The 20,622-nt window shown below is 38.7% G+C and overlaps 1 protein-coding gene across 3 annotated transcripts in view; it reads left to right on the top strand.

Annotated features, from left to right (window-relative positions):
* The window catches only part of LOC126184924 (serine/threonine-protein kinase 16), a 104,803-nt gene that overhangs the window by 55,998 nt on the left and 28,183 nt on the right, over window positions 1-20,622 (top strand). For all 3 annotated transcript variants that reach the window (XM_049927593.1, XM_049927595.1, XM_049927592.1), the window contains exons 3-4: window positions 5,070-5,274; window positions 16,032-16,186. In XM_049927593.1, coding sequence (XP_049783550.1) covers window positions 5,070-5,274; window positions 16,032-16,186 — 360 coding nt within the window. The remainder of the gene's footprint in view (window positions 1-5,069; window positions 5,275-16,031; window positions 16,187-20,622) is intronic.

The following is a 20,622-nucleotide window of genomic DNA, read 5'->3' as shown; positions in this document are numbered from 1 at the left end:
TTGGACACTTATTTCGATGTCAGCCTTTTTTTCGTTTGTGCGAGGATTTAGAGAAGGAACTGCAGTGCGGTCTTCCTCTGTGAAACAGCTTTGGAAAAAGGTGTTTAGTATTTCAGCTTTACGCGTGTCATCCTCTGTTTCAATGCCATCATCATCCCAGAGTGTCTGGATATGCTGTTTCGAGCCACTTACTGATTTAATGTAAGACCAGAACTTCCTAGGATTTTCTGTCAAGTCGGTACATAGAACTGTACTTTCGAATTCACTGAACGCTTCACGCATAGCCCTCCTTACGCTAACTTTGACATCGTTTAGCTTCTGTTTGTCTGAGAGGTTTTGGCTGCATTTAAACTTGGAGTGAAGCTCTCTTTGCTTTCGCAGTAGTTTCCTAGATCCCACACCGCACAGCAATACTCCAGAGCAGGGCGGACAAGTGTGGTGTAAGCAGTCTCTTTAGTAGACCTGTTCTGCCAGTGAATCGCAGTCTTCGGTTTGCTCTGCCCATGACATTATCTATGTGATTGTCCAATTTAGGGTATTTGTAATTGTAATCCCTAGGTATTTTGTTGAGTTTACAGCCTTCAGATTTGTGTGACTTATCATGTAATTGAAATTTAGTGGATTTCTTTTAGTACTCATGTGAATAACTTCACACTTTTCTTTATTCAGGGTCAATTGACACTTTTTGTACCATACAGATATCTTATCTAAATCATTTTGCAATTCATTTTGATCATCTGACGACTTTACAAGATGGTAAATAACAGCATCATCTGCAAACAATCTAAGATGGCTACTGAGATTGTCTCCTATGTCATTAATATATAACAGGAACAGCAGAGGGCCTATAACACTTCCTTGGGGAACACCGGTTATTACTTCTGTTTTACTTGATGACTTTCTTTCTGTTACTACAAACTGTGATCTTTCTGACAGGAAATAATGAATCCAGTCACACAAATGAGGTAATATTCCGTAGGCACACAGTTTGGTTAGATGACACTGGTGAGGAACAGTGTCAAAAGCCTTCTGGAAATCTAAAAATATGGAATCAATTTGACACCCCCTGTCGATAGCACTCATTACTTCATGAGTATAAAAAGCTAGTTATGTTTCACGAGAATGATATTTTCTAAATCTTTGGTGACTATGTGTCAATAAATCATTTTATTTGAGGTACATTATGAAGTTTGATTACAGTATATGTTCCAAAACGCTACTGCAAATCGATGTTAGTGTTATGGGCCTGTAATTCAACGGATTACTCCTACTTCCATTTTTGAGTATTAGTGAGACTTGAGCAATTTTCCACTCTTTAGTGAGCGAGCGATTGTATATAATTGCTAAATATGGAGCTATTGTATCAGCATACTCTGAAAGGAACCTGACTGGTATACACTCTGGACCGGAAGCCATGCCTTTATTAAGCAATTTAGACTGCTTTGCGACGCCAAGAATATCTACTTCTATGTTTCTCATTTTGGCAGTTGTTCTTCAGTGGAATTCAGGAATATTCACTTCGTCTTCTTTGGTGAAGGAGTTTTGGAAAACAGTGTTTAATAACGCTGCTTTAGTGGCACTCTTATCAGTGACTTCACCATTCTTATCGTGCAGTGAAGGTATTGATTGTGTCTTGCCACTGGTGTGCTTTATGTATGAGCAGAATCTCTTTGGGTTTTCTGCCAGATTTTGAGACAGAGTTTCATTGTGGAAATTATTAAAAGCCTCTCGCATTGAAGTACGCGCTATATTTCGAACTTCTGCAAAACTTTGCCAATCTTGGGGATTTTGTGTTCTTTTAAATTGGGCATGCTTTTTTCGTTGCTTTTGCAACAGCAATCTGACCCGTTTTGTGTACTATGGGGCGATCAGTACCATCATTTATTAATTTATGTGAAATATATCTCTCAATTGCTATCAATACCATCTCTTTGAAATCATTCCACAACTTTTCTATGTTTACATGATCGGATCGGAAGGAGTGAAGACTGTCTCTTAAAAAGGCATGAAGTGCAGTTTTATCAGCTTTTTTAAATAGCTATACTTTACGATTTTTTTTTTGCGGGTGTTACAGTATTCATCCCAGCAGCAACTGCCTTGTGGTCGCTAATTCCTGTTTTCATCACGATACTCACTTTCTCCAGGATTATTTGTTATTAAGAGGTCAAGTATGTTTTCGCAAACATTTATGCTTTGAGTGGGCTCATGAACTAATTGTTCAAAACAATTTTCTGATAATGCATTCAGTACAATTTCGGATGACGTTTTGTGGCTGCTGCTGGCTTTAAACATATAATGTTTCCAGCATATTGAGGGTAGATTGAAGTCACCACCGATTATAATTGTATGAGTGGGGTACCTATTTGAAATGAGACTCAAGTTTTCTTTGAAGTGTTCAGCAACTGTATCTTATGAGTTGGCGGGTCGGTAAAACAATCCAATTAATAGTTTAGTCTGATATTTCGCAGGAACTATCTACTTCAATTTCACTACAAGGCAAACTACTTCTGACAGCAATAAATACTCCACCACCAACTGTATTTAATCTATCCTTTCTGAACACTGATAGATCGTTTGAAAAAATTTTGGCTGAACTTGTTTCCAGCTTTATTCAGCTTTCTGTACCTATAACTATTTGAGCTTCAGTGCTCTCTATTAGTGTTCGGTTTTTGTTCCACAACAAGGCTTTGGCTATGTTTTAATATGTGTGAAGTTGTGTTTGGTTCTGCAGCAATTTCGTAATGTATTTGTTGAACCATGCTGGATGGTCCTTACTATTAATCAGTGTATACCTGTCTAAGGTGTACTGTACAGTCATCTTAAATTTTGTCCATTTATACTCAACATTTTCAATCTCAGAGTTGGATGTTTGATGTTGACTTTTCAGGTAATTTGAATTCTGTTTATGGACACACTAAGCACAAATTATTCCTACCATTCTTAACTTCACTGACTCAAAAAGAGCCTGTTTGAAACCATGAGATCTATGTTACACTCACGATTTGGTTCTGTGATTAATAGCTCAGGATAAGTCTTGGATAAAGCATTTAGAATAATACCACATGAATCCTTGTTCCTAGCAGGCAAGTAGAAATTTCTTCCTAATAATGTAACTTGATCAGAAAATGTACGCACTACCTTCCCCCTGTTAACCCTGAAATGTTCTGCCACAATGACCCCTAAAGAAGGGGATGGAGGGGTCTATAAAGCAATCAGACTACCATGTTTGATTTACTTTTAACACTAATCTTCACCCAAATGGTTTTGCGTTCAGAATCTGTATTAACCTCACTAAATATTATTCTAGTCTACAGCTATAAACATGTATCATCCACTGACATCTGTGCAATCTTTGGATATACATTCCAATCAGAATTTAAAATATTTTTGCTGGTTGCTTCTGATTCCAGCCAGCATTCTATTTCTAGTATTTATGGACAATGTTATCTTTATAAGCAAGATTATTTCTGATTCCTTTCCATTTCCTGATATGCAGTGACAGATGCTGTCCTCTGTAGTTAATAGAGATGGTGATATCTCGTTTCAAAAATCAGAATGTAATTTATCAGGCTAGTGGAATTACTTCTCTGGCTTGAGGATGGGGTGGGTGGAGAGACAAAACATATTGGAAGGAGCTGCAACATCAGATATTCCTGAGTGACAATAGAGGCACTGGTTATGCCACAACTTTCACTGCAAGAAACACAATGCCATCATAGCCTAGATCAGTATTCTGAAATCTGGCAATCGTGGCCAGTGCAGTTTCCAACTATATCCAGACAGTGATAAATTTCCCTTTCGTAGACTACAGGTACTGTACCTATCCATCATTACCTGCTTTCAGCAGTACAAACAGAAATATATTACTAACCCAAGCACCCATGTTGCTACAACGTGTGCGTTGTTACATGTTTTGATTGCTATCCACAAGTTGGTTAAGACAATGCTGCTGAAGCACATGTCAACCTCTGACAGCGGCTATCTTGAGGTCATCCCATGTATGGTAACAGTTCCTGCAATGACACACTTCAACTTTCAGCTGGTCCAAAGCTTACTCAGTCAGTTCTTGTCTGCAGATACCACAGGCCATTCCATTTCTTTTGATTCCTGCCATCTGGAGGAAGGGGTTCATGAAGTACAGCATGCTCTTTAATTGTCATTGTAAAAGATGATCCCACCAATGAAAGCTGGACAATAGGTCACAGGATTCTGTCTCAATGCTGCACAGCTCTCAAATTACCATCACTGGCAATGAATGCATGCAATATTTGTACATGATACTGGCCCAAGCATGATGGACCTTTCTTCCTACTGAACATGTGGGGTTGTAGGTGTGAGATGTCCACTGATACCTGACCACCTCCACAGTCTTCCACGACAGTCTTCAAATGTTAGATAGATCAAATCTGTACCTTTCATCAGGTGTCAAATCTTGCATTCGATGAAGGGAACTCTGTGCCACAGGTCCATGTCTTTCAGCAGATACTGCATCTGGTCTACATGGATTTCTTAAGCACCTTATAGACTTATTTGTTTATTTTTTAATTCCTTTCCCCAAGTTTAAAATAAATTAGTTTTTCAGTATTTGGAGGTGTTAATTTTTTTTTTTTTCATACTTCGCAATCCACCATATGGTGCGTGGTGGAGGGTACCTTGGACCACAACTAGCATCTTCTCTCCCTGTTCCACTCCCAAACAGAATGAGGGAAAAATGACTGCCTATATGCCTCTGTACAAGCTCTAATCTCTCTTATCTTATCTTTGTGGTCTTTCCGGAAAATGTAAGTTGGCAGCAGTAAAATTGTACTGCAGTCAGCCTCAAATGCTGGTTCTCTAAATTTCCTCAGTAGCGATTCACGAAAAGAACTCCTCCTTTCCTCTAGATACTCCCACCCGAGTTCCTGAAGCATTTCTGTAACACTCACGTGATGATCAAACCTACCAGTAACAAATCTAAATTTTTGTGTTCTCCAGAACTTGAATCAGTCCTGTAACTGTATTCTTTGTTTTTATTTTTCCTATTGTTACAACATGCAGTTACAACAAAGGAAATCACTGTTATTTTTCAGAGAGGAACTCTGGCAGATGAACTTTTGCGACGAAGTAGAAATTGTGAGCATCTTCCAGCCATGGATGTTCTAACAATGTTCCTGCAAATTTGTGAAGGTGTCAAGGCATTCCATGAAGCATTGCCAGAGCCTTTAGCTCATCGGGACCTGAAGACTGCCAACATACTTATTGGAGAAGGCAACAGGCCTATTATTATGGATTTAGGTAAGGCAAAAGTTCAGTCTTATATATTATTCTCTTCATTCAGTCTCATAGTATTTGTTTGTATATGTAATTATTTGTGGATCGAGGTGTCCTGCAGGTTCATTATTTGAATACTCTACATACACTACTTTCAGTAAACTGTTTTTCCTGGAGAGGGGTGGGGTGATTTAGAGGTAATGTTTTTACAACTGTTTTCAGGAAATCTACTATATAGAGTTTGTTGAGGAATATGTTGTCTCCAGTAAATTATAGCATTCTAGTTTGCTTTGTTATGTGAAGACGTAGCTCTTCAAAAGATAAGACATCTTTCTTAAACTCCTTGTAACTTGAGTAGCTGCCAGGGGGAAAAATAATCTTCAAATATAATTAGAAGCAATAGTATTGTTTACATAGCATGCAAATGCAGTCTTCCTTGTCAAATTTCAATTATGACATCTTCTGAGGTTATCTGCGAATAACAGCATTGTACCAATGCAATATTTTGACGGTATTATTTGTCTGATAATCTCAGAAAATCTCATCCCTGCACTAAAAACAACATCAGTATCGAGATATTTGGAAATGAAGTTTTCTGCAAGCTAGTAAGGAACAGTAGAATGATGAAGTAAATTATTTGTTAGCTTTCAAGATGATAGGCTGTAATTGTGAAGAATGAACAAACTAAATAAATAAAAATGTCCAGCATTGGGATGACATCTAGGTTGCTGCACTGTGGTCCATTTATCTACTGTTACAGTCAGTGACAGTTGATGGCATCACATATTATCAACACATTTTCCCACATCAGTTACCCGTTTGTGGTGAGGGTTTCTTGGAATTGTGTATAAAATGAGGGTGGGTTGCTGGGCGCAGTGGCCAAGTGGTTCTAGGCGCTTCAGTCCGGAACCACACGACTGCCATGATCACAGGTTCGAATCCTGCCTTGGGCATGGATGTGTGTGATGGCCTTAGGTTAGTTAGGTTTAAGTAGTTCTAAGTTCTAGGGGACTGATGACCTCTGATGTTAAGTCCCATAGTGCTCAGAGCCATTTGAACCATTTTTGAGGGGTGGGTGTTAACAGAGTAACTAAATTACGCACACCTAATTTAGTGGCATTTAGCATCCTTTTTCACTCAGATGACACCAGTGACACACTAGTGGCAGATGAAAAGCCCAAAGCTTGGACAACTTCTGGCACCCACTATCTGGTTGCAAACAAATTAACTGATACATAAAATGTTGCTGAGCCTGCTCTTCATTGTAGTCTGATGGCCATTACCTAGTTTTAGGAGTACTCTCTCTCCAACACAGCATCTATCTCTGATTCGGTTGTGCATTAATGGACATCCTTGCAAGCATAGTTTTCTACAATGACATATTATGCATTTGAAGTAAATCTATGCTCTATTCATCATTAAATTATGAGCAACATTTCAGTAACTTTGAAAAAATTGGTGGAAATAAAAATAATTAAAGAACTTAATTTGTCATAAGTCTGTCCTTTCTAGTTGTCCAAATAAGTTTTTTGACAATAATAAGAAGAAAGGTAGAATATAATGAATTTCCTTGAGACAGAAAAGCTTCTGCCCTCTAGTAAGCACAGATTCAAAAAATATCGCTCATGTGAAAGTCAGTTTGTCCTCTTCCCACATGATATCCTGCAAACCACAGATGAAGGGCAATAGGCATATTCCATATTCCTAGATTTCTGGAAATCATTTGACATGATTCCCTGCTGCAGAATGTTACTGAAAATCTGAATACCGAACAGATTCCCAAATATGCAAGTGACTTGAAGACTTATTATTACTAAGTAACAAAACCTAGTACATTCTCCTCGATGACGAGTGTACATTAGAGACAAGGGCCTCACCATGAATGCTCAGGGAAGTGTCATAGGACTGCTCCTGTTCTCTATATATAAGGGACAGTCAAATGAAAATGAGACATATGGAAAAAATTAATTAAACTGTTTATTATTTCGAAAGTAAGCACCATGGCTGTTAATATGTTTACGTCACTGTGAGACAAGATGGTCATCTTCATGAAAAAATGTTTGTGGTTGCCTACAGAACCATGATTGTACCCAGCCATGCACCTCTTTATCTGTAGCAAATTGATGGCCACGAATGTCTTTCTTCAGGACTGCAAAAATATGAAATCATGTGGGAAGAGATCGGGAGTATATGGAGGATGTGTGACGGCTTCCCAACAAAACTTCTGCAGTGTAATCAAAACAACTTTGGCAAGATGTGGACAGGCATTTTGTTGGCAGGTTTTCCTGAATGCTCTCCATGTGTTTTCCATATTTTTGGAGCCCTGAAGAAAGACATTCGTGGCTATTGAGGGGCTTCAGGCAAAGAGTTTCACGCCTGGGTACAATAATGGTTCTGTTAGCCACTGCAGATATTTTTCCAGGAATGTATTGAACATTTTATCTCAGTGTGATAAATATACTAACAGCTGTGACAATTACTATTGAAATAATAAATAATTTACTTACTTTTTTCCGTCTGTCTCTTTTTTGTTTGACTGTCCCTTATAGATAATTGATCTGATGGATAGCGTAAGCAAGAGTCTGCGACTGTTTGCTGGTGACGCTGTAGTATACAGGAAAATATCATTGTTGAGTGTTTGTAGAAGAATGCAGAATGACTTATTGTAGAAGAATACAGGATGACTTGGACAGAATTCTTTTTTAGTGTTGCTGTAAATGTAGAAAAATGTAAGTTAATGCAGATGAGTAGGGGAAAAAAAACCTGTTATGTTTGCCTACAGTATTAGTAGTGTGCTGCTTGACACAGTTGCATCAATTAAATGTCTGGTCATAATGTTGCAAAGCGATATGAAATGGAACAAGCATGTAAGGACAGTAATAGTTGACTTCAATTTATTGGGAGGTTTTAGGAAAGTGTAGCTCATCTGTGAAGGAGACCACATATAGAACACTAGTGTGACCAATTCTTGAGTACTGCTTGAGTGTTTGGGATCCCCATCAGGTCAGATAAAAGGATGACATCCAGCCAGTTCAGAGGCAGGCCGCTAGATTTGTTGCCAGTAGTTTGATCAACATGTGAATATCATGGAGATGCTTAATGAACTCAAATGGGAATCCGTGGAGGTAAGACAATATTCTTTTGATGAAATACTATTGAGGAAATTTAGAGAACTGTCATATGCAGCTGACTGCAGAACAATGCTATTGATGCCAATGTACATTTCATGTAGGGAGTATGAGTATGTGCCAAGCAAGATCGTAAGAGATGGAAAAGAGCCACCCTGGTACAACAACCGAGTTAGAAAACTGCTGCGGAAGCAAAGGGAACTTCACAGCGAACATAAACATAGCCAAAGCCTTGCAGACAAACAAAAATTACACGAAGCGAAATGTAGTGTGAGGAGGGCTATGCGAGAGGCGTTAAATGAATTCAAAAGTAAAGTTCAATGTACTGACTTGGAAGAAAATCCTAAGAAATTTTGGTCTTATGTGAAAGCGGTAGGTGGATCAAAACAAAATGTCCAGACACTCTGTGACCAAAATGGTACTGAAACAGAGGATGACAGACTAAAGGCCGAAATACTAAATGTCTTTTTCCAAAGCTGTTTCACAAAGGAAGACTGCACTGTAGTTCCTTCTCTAGATTGTCGCACAGATGACAAAATGGTAGATATCGAAATAGACGACAGAGGGGTAGAGAAACAATTAAAATCGCTCAAAAGAGGAAAATTGTACTGAAATGCAGGAGGATCTGCAGCAAATTGACGCATTGTGCAGGGAATGGCAATTGAATCTCAATGTAGACAAGTTTACTGTGCTGTGAATACAAAGAAAGAAAGATCCCTTATCATTTAGCTACAATATAGCAGGTCAGCAACTGGAAGCAGTTAATTCCATATATTATCTGGGAGTACACATTAGGAGTGATTTAAAATGGAATGATCATATAAAGTTGATCGTGGGTAAAGAAGATGCCAGACTGAGATTCATTGGAAGAATCCTAAGGAAATGCAATCCAAAAACAAAGGGAGTAGGAAACAGTACGCTTGTTCGCCCACTGCTTGAATACTGCTCAGCAGTGTGGGATCCGTACCAGATAGGGTTGATAGAAGAGATAGAGAAGATCCAACAGAGAGCAGCGCGCTTTGTTACAGGATCATTTAGTAATCGCGAAAGCGTTACGGAGATGATAGATAAACTCCAGTGGAAGGCTCTGCAGGAGAGACGCTCAGTAGCTCGGTATGGGCTTTTGTTGAATTTCGAGAACATACCTTCACTGAAGAGTCAAACAGTATATTGCTCCCTCCTACGTATATCTCGCGAAGAGACCATGAGGATAAAATCAGAGAGATTAGAGCCCACACAGAAGCATACCGACAATCCTTCTTTCCACGAACAATACAAGACTGGAATAGAAGGGAGAACCGATAGAGGTACTCAATGTACCCTCTGCCACACACTGTCAGGTGGCTTGTGGAGTATGGATGTAGATGTAGATGTAGATGTAGACTGGGAAGACAAGATAAGAGAATTATGGCTTGTATTGAGGCATATAGATGGTTATTTTTCCCTTGCTCCATTTGCACGAAGAACAGGAGAAGAAATGGTTTTAGTGGTAAAATGTACACCCTGCCATGCACCATATGGTGGCTTGCAGTGTACTATATGTGGATGTTGATGTAGAAGCTGGAGAATGTAGCAAAGCATGTTTGTATAGTTAGTTACACATACAATCACTCATCAGTAGGCTAATTCTGAAAGACCATTTCTGTAAGGTAATGTAATGAGCCACACCAGTAGTTTTGTTTATATTTGCGCCATGCACACTACTGTCAGTTATGTTCTTCTGGTGCATAGTGTAATGCATATCATACTAAAGCACTCACAGTATGAAAACAGTGTTGTACTTGGAGTCCTCAGAATGCTTGGTGTGGGATACGAATAATTGACGGAAGGGGAAGCTGTTTATGGGAGCTGAGTGGAAGTTGATTGGTCAGAATTTAAGTCTAGACTACTAAAAAATAAAACCTGGGTGGAACTTATGAGTACAGACTGCCATTCACAATTTATCACCGCACACAAATGTGTCATGTATGTGCACTCTCTCTCTCTCTCTCTCTCTCTCTCTCTCTCTCTCTCTCTCACACACACACACACACACACACACACACAGAGAGAGAGAGAGAGAGAGAGAGAGAGAGAGAGAGAGAGAGAGAGTGAGTGAGTGGGGGGGGGGGGGGGGGGGGGAGCTTTAGTTCCTTTGGCACTGCAGTCTTATTGAGTATTGAGGTAAGTAGTTATCTCAGACATAGCTGTTAGGACAAATGAAGAAGGGGTAAGGTCTAGAGAGAGTGTGAAGTCAAAGATGGCTAGCAGGAAAATAGACATTTACTTGTCTGCAAACTCAGAACTTTGAAAATTATCCATTTTGGTAAGAAAGCATGAAAAATCACATCCACATAGTTATGACAGTGAAGATAACTACTAGGATGCTTTCACAGGCTTGTATATATGGTTGTATATGTGGTAGCCTTCACAGGTAGGCTAGTATATATGGTGTACCAATTTCAGGACTGGAATCTAATGTTCTGGAGGGATGCATGGGCCAGATCTAGTGCATAAGAGTTTAACACACATGATCCACTTATCAGGCAACTGTGAGTAGGAGTGGCAAAATATGGATCAGGATTTTAGGTAGGCTGAACCAGGCGATGGAATACAATATTGAGAGGGGTGGGAAGGGTTTTTGGGAGGACACTATTCATTTTAGGGCAAACTTAATGGTAGTGTGATCCCTTCACAAGGATCTGGTTCAGTTGTTTCTGTCCTGGAATGTGTATAATATAGGCAGAGGTGCTTGGAAGAACTGTATCACATCTGCTGCAGTGACTTCAACAATTTTTAATCATGCCCCAGAAATAAGAAATATCCTTCCCAAAATTCTACCTGTCCCTTCCCCCCCCCCCCTCCCTCCCCCCTGTACAGAAAAAGAAATCTGGTCCTGATAAATGTTTCCACCTTCTACTAATAAGAATTTCAGAGTCAAAAACATCAGTTCTCTGACATATTAAATCAGCAAGAGTGTGGAGAAGACACTACTATTGCCAAAACCTATTTTCCATCTTGTCCTCCTCGTCATGATGGGAACACCATGAGTAGAGGAAATGTTTTATTCAGATGCCTGTAATACTTCAATTGATAATAAATGCTGTTTGAATATAACAAAGAGGCGAATTTTAATCATTGGGTTGGTTAATTTGTTACTGTGAAGTTTCTGTGTTAATTGACGACAATATTTGCCACCTCCCCACTTACCATTAAATTGAGGAATCAAAACTGCAGGATAAGCTAATAATAACTGTATGATGTGTGTATTTTGTTTCTTAGACCATTCTGTGTATCTCCAAGTTCATTTTTTATTTCATTTTGTCATGAGTATAAACAAATTTCCCTTAAAATGAACACTTTTATGCAGCTAGAGCAAGCAAGTGGCACAACAGAGCAGACTACAACTGATTACTCATGGTCAAGACAAACAGCTAGGTATTTAAGGTAACAGGTAAATATTGAGACATTGCTGCTACCCAACCACCAGAGGGCAAGTACACAACCTGTTTACATCTCATTTGCTGACACCGAGATTCGGTTGTGCACTGTTGAATTGTGGCCCTTGAAACATCAATCAATTACATGGCCATCCTAAAGAACTGTCACTGGATGATATATAAAAGCACGTAAACGAAAATGTTAATATTTATCTAAATGTAATATGAAATAATGACATATCAAATAATGACCTAGCAGAGCAAGCAGAATGTTTGCTTGCAATGACTTATATGAGGCAAATGGATTGTGCATTGCATCAGAATCAACTAAACTGAATAAATTCCTAATGCTCAACAAATTGATCATAGTCTATACAGGGTGATTCTTACTAACATTTAAAAAATCCTGAAACAACAAAGAAACTGCTGCAACAAGTAATTTAATATAAGACACATGGGGCTCCAAATATTGGGAACTACCGCAAAAGTAGATGACAGATGTTGAAAATGTGATGTCCCCATTGACATACCTTGCCACACATGCAGTGGGGTTGTTGATCCTATACTTGCTGGTAGGGTGCAGTGCTACACTCTGTTGCACAATGGTGCAAATTTCAAATGCCTTGTGTAAATGTGATCTGTTGTAAATGTAGAAGTTACAAAATTACTGTCCTCCTTGTAATCAAGCAAAAGATGTTCTTATTTTGTGTTTGTTTTCTTTTGTCCCTTCTTTTTTTTGATTACAGATATTATTTAGTAAAGAAAATGTAGGACGTTTACTGGTAACCATGAAATTCGGAATCTTATACTCATTTACCTGTGATGCAATGCGGTTGGTTTTTGATCTACTGTAGTTTGCAGTGAACCAGTGGAGACCAGTAAAGAAAATAATAAGTCTTATCTCAATGTAAACACACAGTTGTCTATTGCAGTGAAAAAAAAATACTGCCTGCTGGATGCAAGACTTGAACTCTGTGAGTCCCATGTGCTAAAGTTGCGCATGTTAGCTATACTAGCACTCACTGTTCAAATATTCTCTAAATTGCAAGCTGATATACAACAAAATGATTAAGTATCAAATTGGTACACTTCAAAATATTTCTAAAACCGAACATACTTGAACACATGTGGCTCTCTGGCTACTCAACCTTACCAAGAACTTTACCCAACCAGCTACAAAGATCAGAAGACCATAAAGCATGCTCTGCTTGCCTCTTTCTCTCTTTCGTGATGTGAGTGACTACTGATGTCTGGAAGCTTGACCGTCATTCCATTGGATATAAGCTTTTTTCAATTTTGAATATTTGAAATACACATAATATACATTTCTAAACAATTTATGTTGCTGTTATAAAAATTTTACACATAAATGTTAATAACTTTAATAATATTTGTTGTATAAATATGGCAATAATTTTATTAAACTTGTCCCTGTTTGCAATTTCAGTGCTATCTTAAGACTTTCTGTAGCTTGTTTGGAAGTTATTTTAGTGTTTGTGATGAACATCTCACTATACTGCTTAGTGTCCACAACCATGCAGGGACAAAGTTCCTTTTTGCCGCTGCGGGATTTCCAGGCAGCTTCCACCCAGCAGTTCGCTGCACTTCATCCCACCTCTTCTCCTGCTTTCCACATCAACTTGGAGCTCACCCCAGCATTTGTGTACCTACCTTACCTAACTGCATCACAGCAATTTCTCAGCCATATCATGCTGAAATAAACCTCCAGTTCTTTTATTAATTTATATATGTAGTGAACAGACTGCTTGTAATGCTACAGTGTCACCCATAATACATTTACAGATGTGGTAGCAAAGTTGCAAGACCTAATGAACCTGTTACTAGCTTCAAACCAGTACTATTCCTGGCATCTGACAGGCCATTTTATTACGGAAAATTTGAATACCATTTACTCAGTAGACCTAAGTTGATCATAAGTGTCCCACCTCAGAAAAGTACCTGTTGATATAATGTTTTGTTGCACACAACCTAAATGTTGCCAAACATTCTTAAAAAACTAGACTGCCCCTCCAGTTCCTATATGATGTATCTTCATGAATTTTCCTTAAGGTAGGTCCCCACATTTGAAGTTAATTAATGTTGTTTAAATTTCCTAATTATGATGTAATTTTGCACTAATTATGATGTAATTTTGCACTAGAGTGTGACATTTGTAATTGCTAACAAATGAAAGGATAAGATGTTCCATCTGCATGAATGTAAATATAGTATATAACAATTGCTTTTATATCTCATACTATTATATCTGTTAGGACAGTAGATAGATGGAGTGCAGTTACCCTTGTGCACAATGTGTTCTGACAAAATTGATATCTTTCCATCATACATTACACTTAAAAAAATAAAACAATAGTATGACCATCATATTAACAAAAATATCAGTGTTGTTTTTCCTGGAAAGACTGGAAAACTGTGGCCTTGCGTAAGTCCCAGTTTCAGTTGATAAGAGCTGATGGTAATGTTGGAGTGTGACTCAGACCTCACAAAACCATGGACCCAAGCTGTCAACAAGGCACTGTGCAAGCTGGTGGTGGCTCCATAATGGTGTGGGCTGTATTTACATGGAATGGAGCGAGTTCTCTGGTCCAGCTGAACAGATCATTGACTGGAGATGGTTATGTTTGGCTACTTGGAGACCATTTGCAGTCAAGTGTGAAGGAATTTTTATAGATGTCAGTGCACTATGTCACCAAACCACAAATATGTGAAACATTTCAAAGGAAATATTCTCAAGTTAATGTCAATGTTTTTTTTAATTGCCTTTTGCTGTAATATTTATGAAAGAAGCCTAAAAAATCATGCAAGTCAGTAGATTTGTGATGTCATATTGACTGCACGTTATAGTGTTTCAGCAGTCTGCAGTTAGTTTTGATGCTATGATGTGCTGCTGCACTTTGTAAACAATTAAGAGTTTAAAATTTGTACCAGTGAGAACCAATGCCTACCTACTTAGAAAAACTGACTGAAGCAGCACACTGGTGAGACACTGTATTTGCAGTCAGGAGAAAGGCAGTTAAAGTCCTGTGTAGGTTTCCTGTGGATTCCCTAATGCTAGAATGGTTTCTTTGAAAATAGCCAGTTTCCTTTCTTGTCCTTCCCCAACCCATGCTGGAGCTCCATCTCTAATGACCTCATATTACACCCTAATCTTCTGCCCTTTGTTTACTTGGAACACAGAAGGTCAACCCATAATACATCCAGTGTCTGGCTCATGGCTATAGGTCTTTTAATTAGTGTGGCTATAAAGTTTTTGCAGTAATAACATGTAATTCTCATTTTTTGTTATTTTGCTTGAAGAACTCGGTTGTTGTTGTTGTTGTTGTTGTTGTTGTTGTGGTCTTCAGTCCTGAGACTGGTTTGACGCAGCTCTCCATGCTACTGTATCCTGTGCAAGCTGCTTCATCTCCCAGTACGCACTGCAGCCTACATCCTTCTGAATCTGCTTGGTGTATTCATCTCTTGGTTTCCCTCTATGATTTTTACCCTCCACGCTGCCTCCCCCCCCCCCCCCCCCCCCCCCGCCCCAAATACTAAATTGGTGGTCCCTTGATGCCTCAGTTCTAACTCGGTATGTTCACTTATTTTATTGGTTTGTTTCATCCATTGATAAAGTAATAAAAGTTTTCTTGTTACTGTTAGCAGAGTTGTGTTGAGAGCAGTAATTTGATTGTGTGATGTCTAGAAATTCGACATGCATGTTTATCTCTTTACTTTTTTGTGTATGCAAAATAGCAGTACTGTTATTAAAAGTTTCTGATTTACGCAAACAGTGCATCAGACTAAGATAGGAATCGACATCCGAACCTTGGAAATATGTGCTCTGTGAGATAGTTTCATTTCAGTGCATGCTCTACTATAGGGCAGATTTTTCATTATAGAACCTGTCAGCCTCAGTCATTCTTTTCCTCGTCAGATTGTTAGTCCAGCAAAGTATGCAGGAGAGCATTTGTAGAGTTTGAAAAAGTTAGCAACAACTGGTGACAGAGCGAAACTTTGGACTGCCCGTTAGTCATTCTCTAATGTCTTAGTAAGGGAGAGCATTTTAGTTGAAATTTTAGTGTAGTACATCTTTTTAATTTCTAAGGAAGCAGCATTTCTGAACACACTCCTCTGGGAAGTTGATGTATGATTCTGAGATAATATTACCATTTGTGTCAGTCGCAATAACTGTGCATATGTTTATTTAATTAAGTTATTTGTGACTGTGTTCCAGGTTCCATGAGCACAGCCCGAATTAAAATATGTGGAAGTTCAGAAGCCCAGAAACTTCAGGACACTGCCGGGGAAATGTGCTCCATGCCGTATCGGGCACCAGAACTTTTCAATGTTGAGAGCTATTGTATGGTGGATGAGCGCACAGATATATGGGTATGTTCAGACACTAAATGGGTATGATTTTTATTGACTTAGGAAGTACTTTAATGAGAAATTCTCAGTATATATTGGTGCTTGAATACATGGCAAGAAGAAAAACCTGAAGTACTTCAACTAATAGTATAAATTTTAAATGTATTCTTTCTGTAGATCCTTACTAGATTGGTAAAATAAAATCAGACTATAATTTTTTTCCAAACATTCACTCACTTATTTGATTATATGAACTTCATCACAAGTGTTATAGTCAATAATAAATTATACAAATGTGATTATGAGCATATCAGTATGCGTTTTTGGGGGTACTTCAGATTGTTCTGGCTTTTTCTTTGTTGATAAGAAACTCATTCCAGCCAACAGTCTTAATTTTCTAGCTATAATTAAAAAAAAATTTCTTCTGAAGAATGCTCTGGAACAGTGAGGTCCCTGTGTGGGATGATTGTGTAAATACCTGGCTTCTGTTTTGTTCCATTTAAATATACCTTATATGACAGTATAACCACTGATCTGAACTATATCCACCAGCACAAAGGATCACTTACACCATATTCATTTTGATGACTTGCCATCTACCTAACATCACAAGGAATCAACTGTTTCATGGTCATTTGATGACTTGCCATCAGTGTGTGCTAACATGTACCACTTATCAATCCAAGAGACCTTTCTTGTCCTTTGAACATACAACAGCATTAGTCCTGCTTTCATGTTAGTGATTGTGCTCTGTATCTTATAGTGATACTGGATTTAGCATTCTCATATGTTGTTGCCTGGCATTTCGCTGAATGCTACTTTGTGCTGTGGTAGATGGGTGGTAGATTTGACCAGAGAATATAATATGAACAGCGTTCCTGGTGTAATCCATGTTTTAACTTGTGGATCACACTCACTATAAATCTGTTGTTACTATATAAACTGCTAAAAAACACTTTTTCGTCACTAGCATATCAGTGAATGTGTTCAGCTTTAGGTTTGTGGGGAGCAGGTAGCAGAGCTATAGGCCTTAAGAAACTAAATTAAAAAGTAACTGCCAGATAAAAATAAAACTGTAACGAAAATAAGGCAGTTTGTCCAAAGGTGCACATTTTATGCCATTTGTAAAATCCTAATCACTACTGGGTAACATTCAATACCATGTTGCTCCTCCTATATGGTCTCACATTCTTGGGCTCTTCCTGGTATGCTTACCAGAGAGTGGGTGAGCAATGATGCATGAGCCTGTTTCACTATTTGGTAGTGAATGTCCCGAGGATATCCATTATGTGAGGTCAGTTCCTGCAATAATGCACTGCAAGTTTCAGCTGCTCACAAGCATGATCAGTTTGGGTTCATGCCAACAGATACTGCAGGCCATTCCCTTTAGTGGATCCCTGTCTCTTGGAGGAATGCGTTTTTGAGTTTTGGCATTCTGCACTCATAATATAATCTTGAAAGACACACGCATCATCAAAATATTGACTGTACATTTAGTATGGTACTGGTAATGAAATAGTATGTCATATGATGCTGTATGGCATGCCCAGGCTGAATGTCATGTAAAGTATGAATAATCTGGTTGTAACTCTTAATTTTGTAGAATGATACTGTCAAAATGTGTGTACACAAATGCTGTGAACCTTCGTTGTAGTTTATCACATGATTGATAATGAGCTAGCGGTAAGATTACCATAATGATTTATAATGCTGATATGTGGCTTTTAAATAAGATGTAGTTTCAAAAGTGTTTAGAGCCTCAAGGCATGTTACCCAAATGTCTTTTTTTTATTTTTTGTTTATTTTAAACATTCGAGTGCCCATGTCCTAAGTTAATGTAATCTCTTCAGATAGGACAACCTCCAGTAGTTTTCTTCATTAATGATAGCTCCCATTCCTTGCCTCTTTCACTCACTACTGATCCTTACACAATTACAGAGATACTGAATTTTTAAAATAATTTTTATTGTCTCCCCTAGTTGGTCCCAACATGCCCACTCCCGGATAAAAACTTCCTCTGCAGTTTTCGATGGATTATAATTTTTAGCTGTATGCGTCCATGTTGCTCATGCAATTCTAAGGTCATCTACCCATCTTCCATTAGGCTGTCATTTCAGTGCGTTCTTAGCTCTTGGAATTCAACTCTGTACTCACTTGGTCCCTCTACTATCACTTCACTTGGCTACATGACCCACTCACCTCAAACCTCATTTTTGTTGCACTCATAACTACATTTTTCAGTAGTCTGTTCCCTGATCCATTCATTTGGTTTTTTGTTTTCTTGTCTTGTCTCGTCTAATTATTCCTAACATACCTCATTGCTTGCCGAGAAACCCTCAGATTTGGAATGGTTTTTCTCATTAAAAGTCTGTTCCTTATTGTTGTAATTCAAAACTGATTACACACACTGACCATAATCTTTACTTTTTAGAAAATTGGAAGCTTAGTTTTGAAAATCCAGTATATTTTACCAGAAGCACTTCATACTATTTTTACTCTTCTCTATATTTCTTTTGCTATCCATCTTGCTAAATACAAAACTAATCAGATGTTCCAGTGACTTCATTGTGAATCTGAAGTTTTTCTATGATATATAATCTGTGTCTGTGAAAAAGGAAGAGAGGCAATAATTTGCCCCAGGGATTAAGTTCTTGAGAGCCTCATTATCTGAATTGGACTTCAACCTTGCTGGGTTTTGTTCTGCTCTCCTGGCTTTGTAGGCACTGTACAGTAAGGCCTATACTAGCCACTATTCTGAGTGGCCACTTCCAAATCTTGCTTCATTTTTTAGGCAGAGCAGTTTCCAAAATGAAAGGACCCTCAACAAGGGATATTGGTTGGTGTGCAGCCAAATGCTTATCTTTGGGTACTGACTGAACATGCAGGTGATTCATCCATGTCAATGTCATCAGCACAGTTCATATAATTGAGAAGTGTGGCTTTGTAATTGGCACTATGGTGGTTTAAGAACTAATCAACTGTAGAGAGCCTCTCAATAGTGGGATCAAAATTCCTTTGTAATAATAAGAAGAGCAAGACAAATTTCTGGCAGGAATTCCTGAACTCAATAAACTTTCCACCAGATCTTCTGTTACATGGGAGACTGATGAGTAGATTTCAGGGGAAGTTTAAGTTTCTGAATTTTAACTGCAGTAAAAAGTGGTAGTCTCCAGGTGGGATCAAGAAGATATTGTCTAGGCAGTGGTACAGTTTTTTGCTGGAATTGTCACTACAGATAGCTAGTATGCCATTCCATTACAATTAACTGAGGACAGAGAAAGAGGCTTTAGACTTCTTTTTTTGTCATGATGATTCTACAGCAACTCATATTCCACATGGTCTCTTGATTCTACATAGTCCATAGCATACGGCAATGTATGGCTTTAATAAGATCTACACTATGTGATCAAAAGTATCTGGACACCCCCAAAAACACACTTTTTACATATTAGGTGCATTTTGCTGACGCCTACTGCCAGGTACTCCATATCACTGACCTCAGTAGTTGTTAGACATTGTGAGAGAGCAGAATGGGGCACACCGCAGAATTCACAGACTTCAAACATGGTCAGGTGATTGGATGTCACTTGTGTCATATGTCTGTACGCGAGATTTCCACATTTTTGAACATCTGAACATCCCTAGGTCCACTGTTTCTGATGTGATAGTGAAGTGGAAATGTAAAGGGACACATACAGCACAAAAACGTACAGGCTGACTTCGTCTGTTGACTGGCAGAGGCCGCCAACAGTTGGAGAGAATTGTAATGTGTAATAGGTAGACATCTATCCAGACCATCACACAGGAATTACGAACTGCATCAGGATACACTGAAAGTACTATGACAGTTAGGCAGGAGGTGAGAATACTTAGATTTCATGGTGAAGCGGCTGCTCATAAGCCACACATCACACCGATAAATGCCAAATGACACCTCGCTTGGTGTAAGGAGCATAAACACTGGACGATTGAGAAGCGGAAAAATGTTGTATGGAGTGATGAATCACGGTACACTATATTGCGATCTGATGTCAGGGGGTGGGTATGGCAAATGCCCTGTGAACGTCACCTGACAGCGTGTGTAGTGCCAGCAGTAAAATTCAGAGGCGGTCGTGTTATGGTATGGTCGTGTTTTTCATGGAGGGGGCTTTGTACCCCTTGTTGTTTTGCATGGCACTATCACATCACAGGCCTACATTGATGTTTTAAGCACCTTCTTGCTTCCCACTGTTGAAGAGCAATTCGGGGAGGACGATTGCATTTTTCAACACGATCGAGCACCTGTTCATAATGAACGGCCTGTGACAGAGTGGTTACAAGATAATAAGAGCCCTGTAATTGACTGGCCTGCACAGAGTCCTGACCTGAATCCTATAGAATACCTTTGGGATGTTTTGGAATGCCGACTACATGCCAAGCCTCACTGACCGACATTGATACCTCTCCTCAGTGCAGCA

Source organism: Schistocerca cancellata, chromosome 4 (assembly GCF_023864275.1).
Source record: "Schistocerca cancellata isolate TAMUIC-IGC-003103 chromosome 4, iqSchCanc2.1, whole genome shotgun sequence".
NCBI classification, from domain to species: Eukaryota; Metazoa; Arthropoda; class Insecta; order Orthoptera; family Acrididae; genus Schistocerca; species Schistocerca cancellata.
Note: the sequence above shows the minus strand (reverse complement) of the source record. Positions and strands in the feature narration are given on the sequence as shown.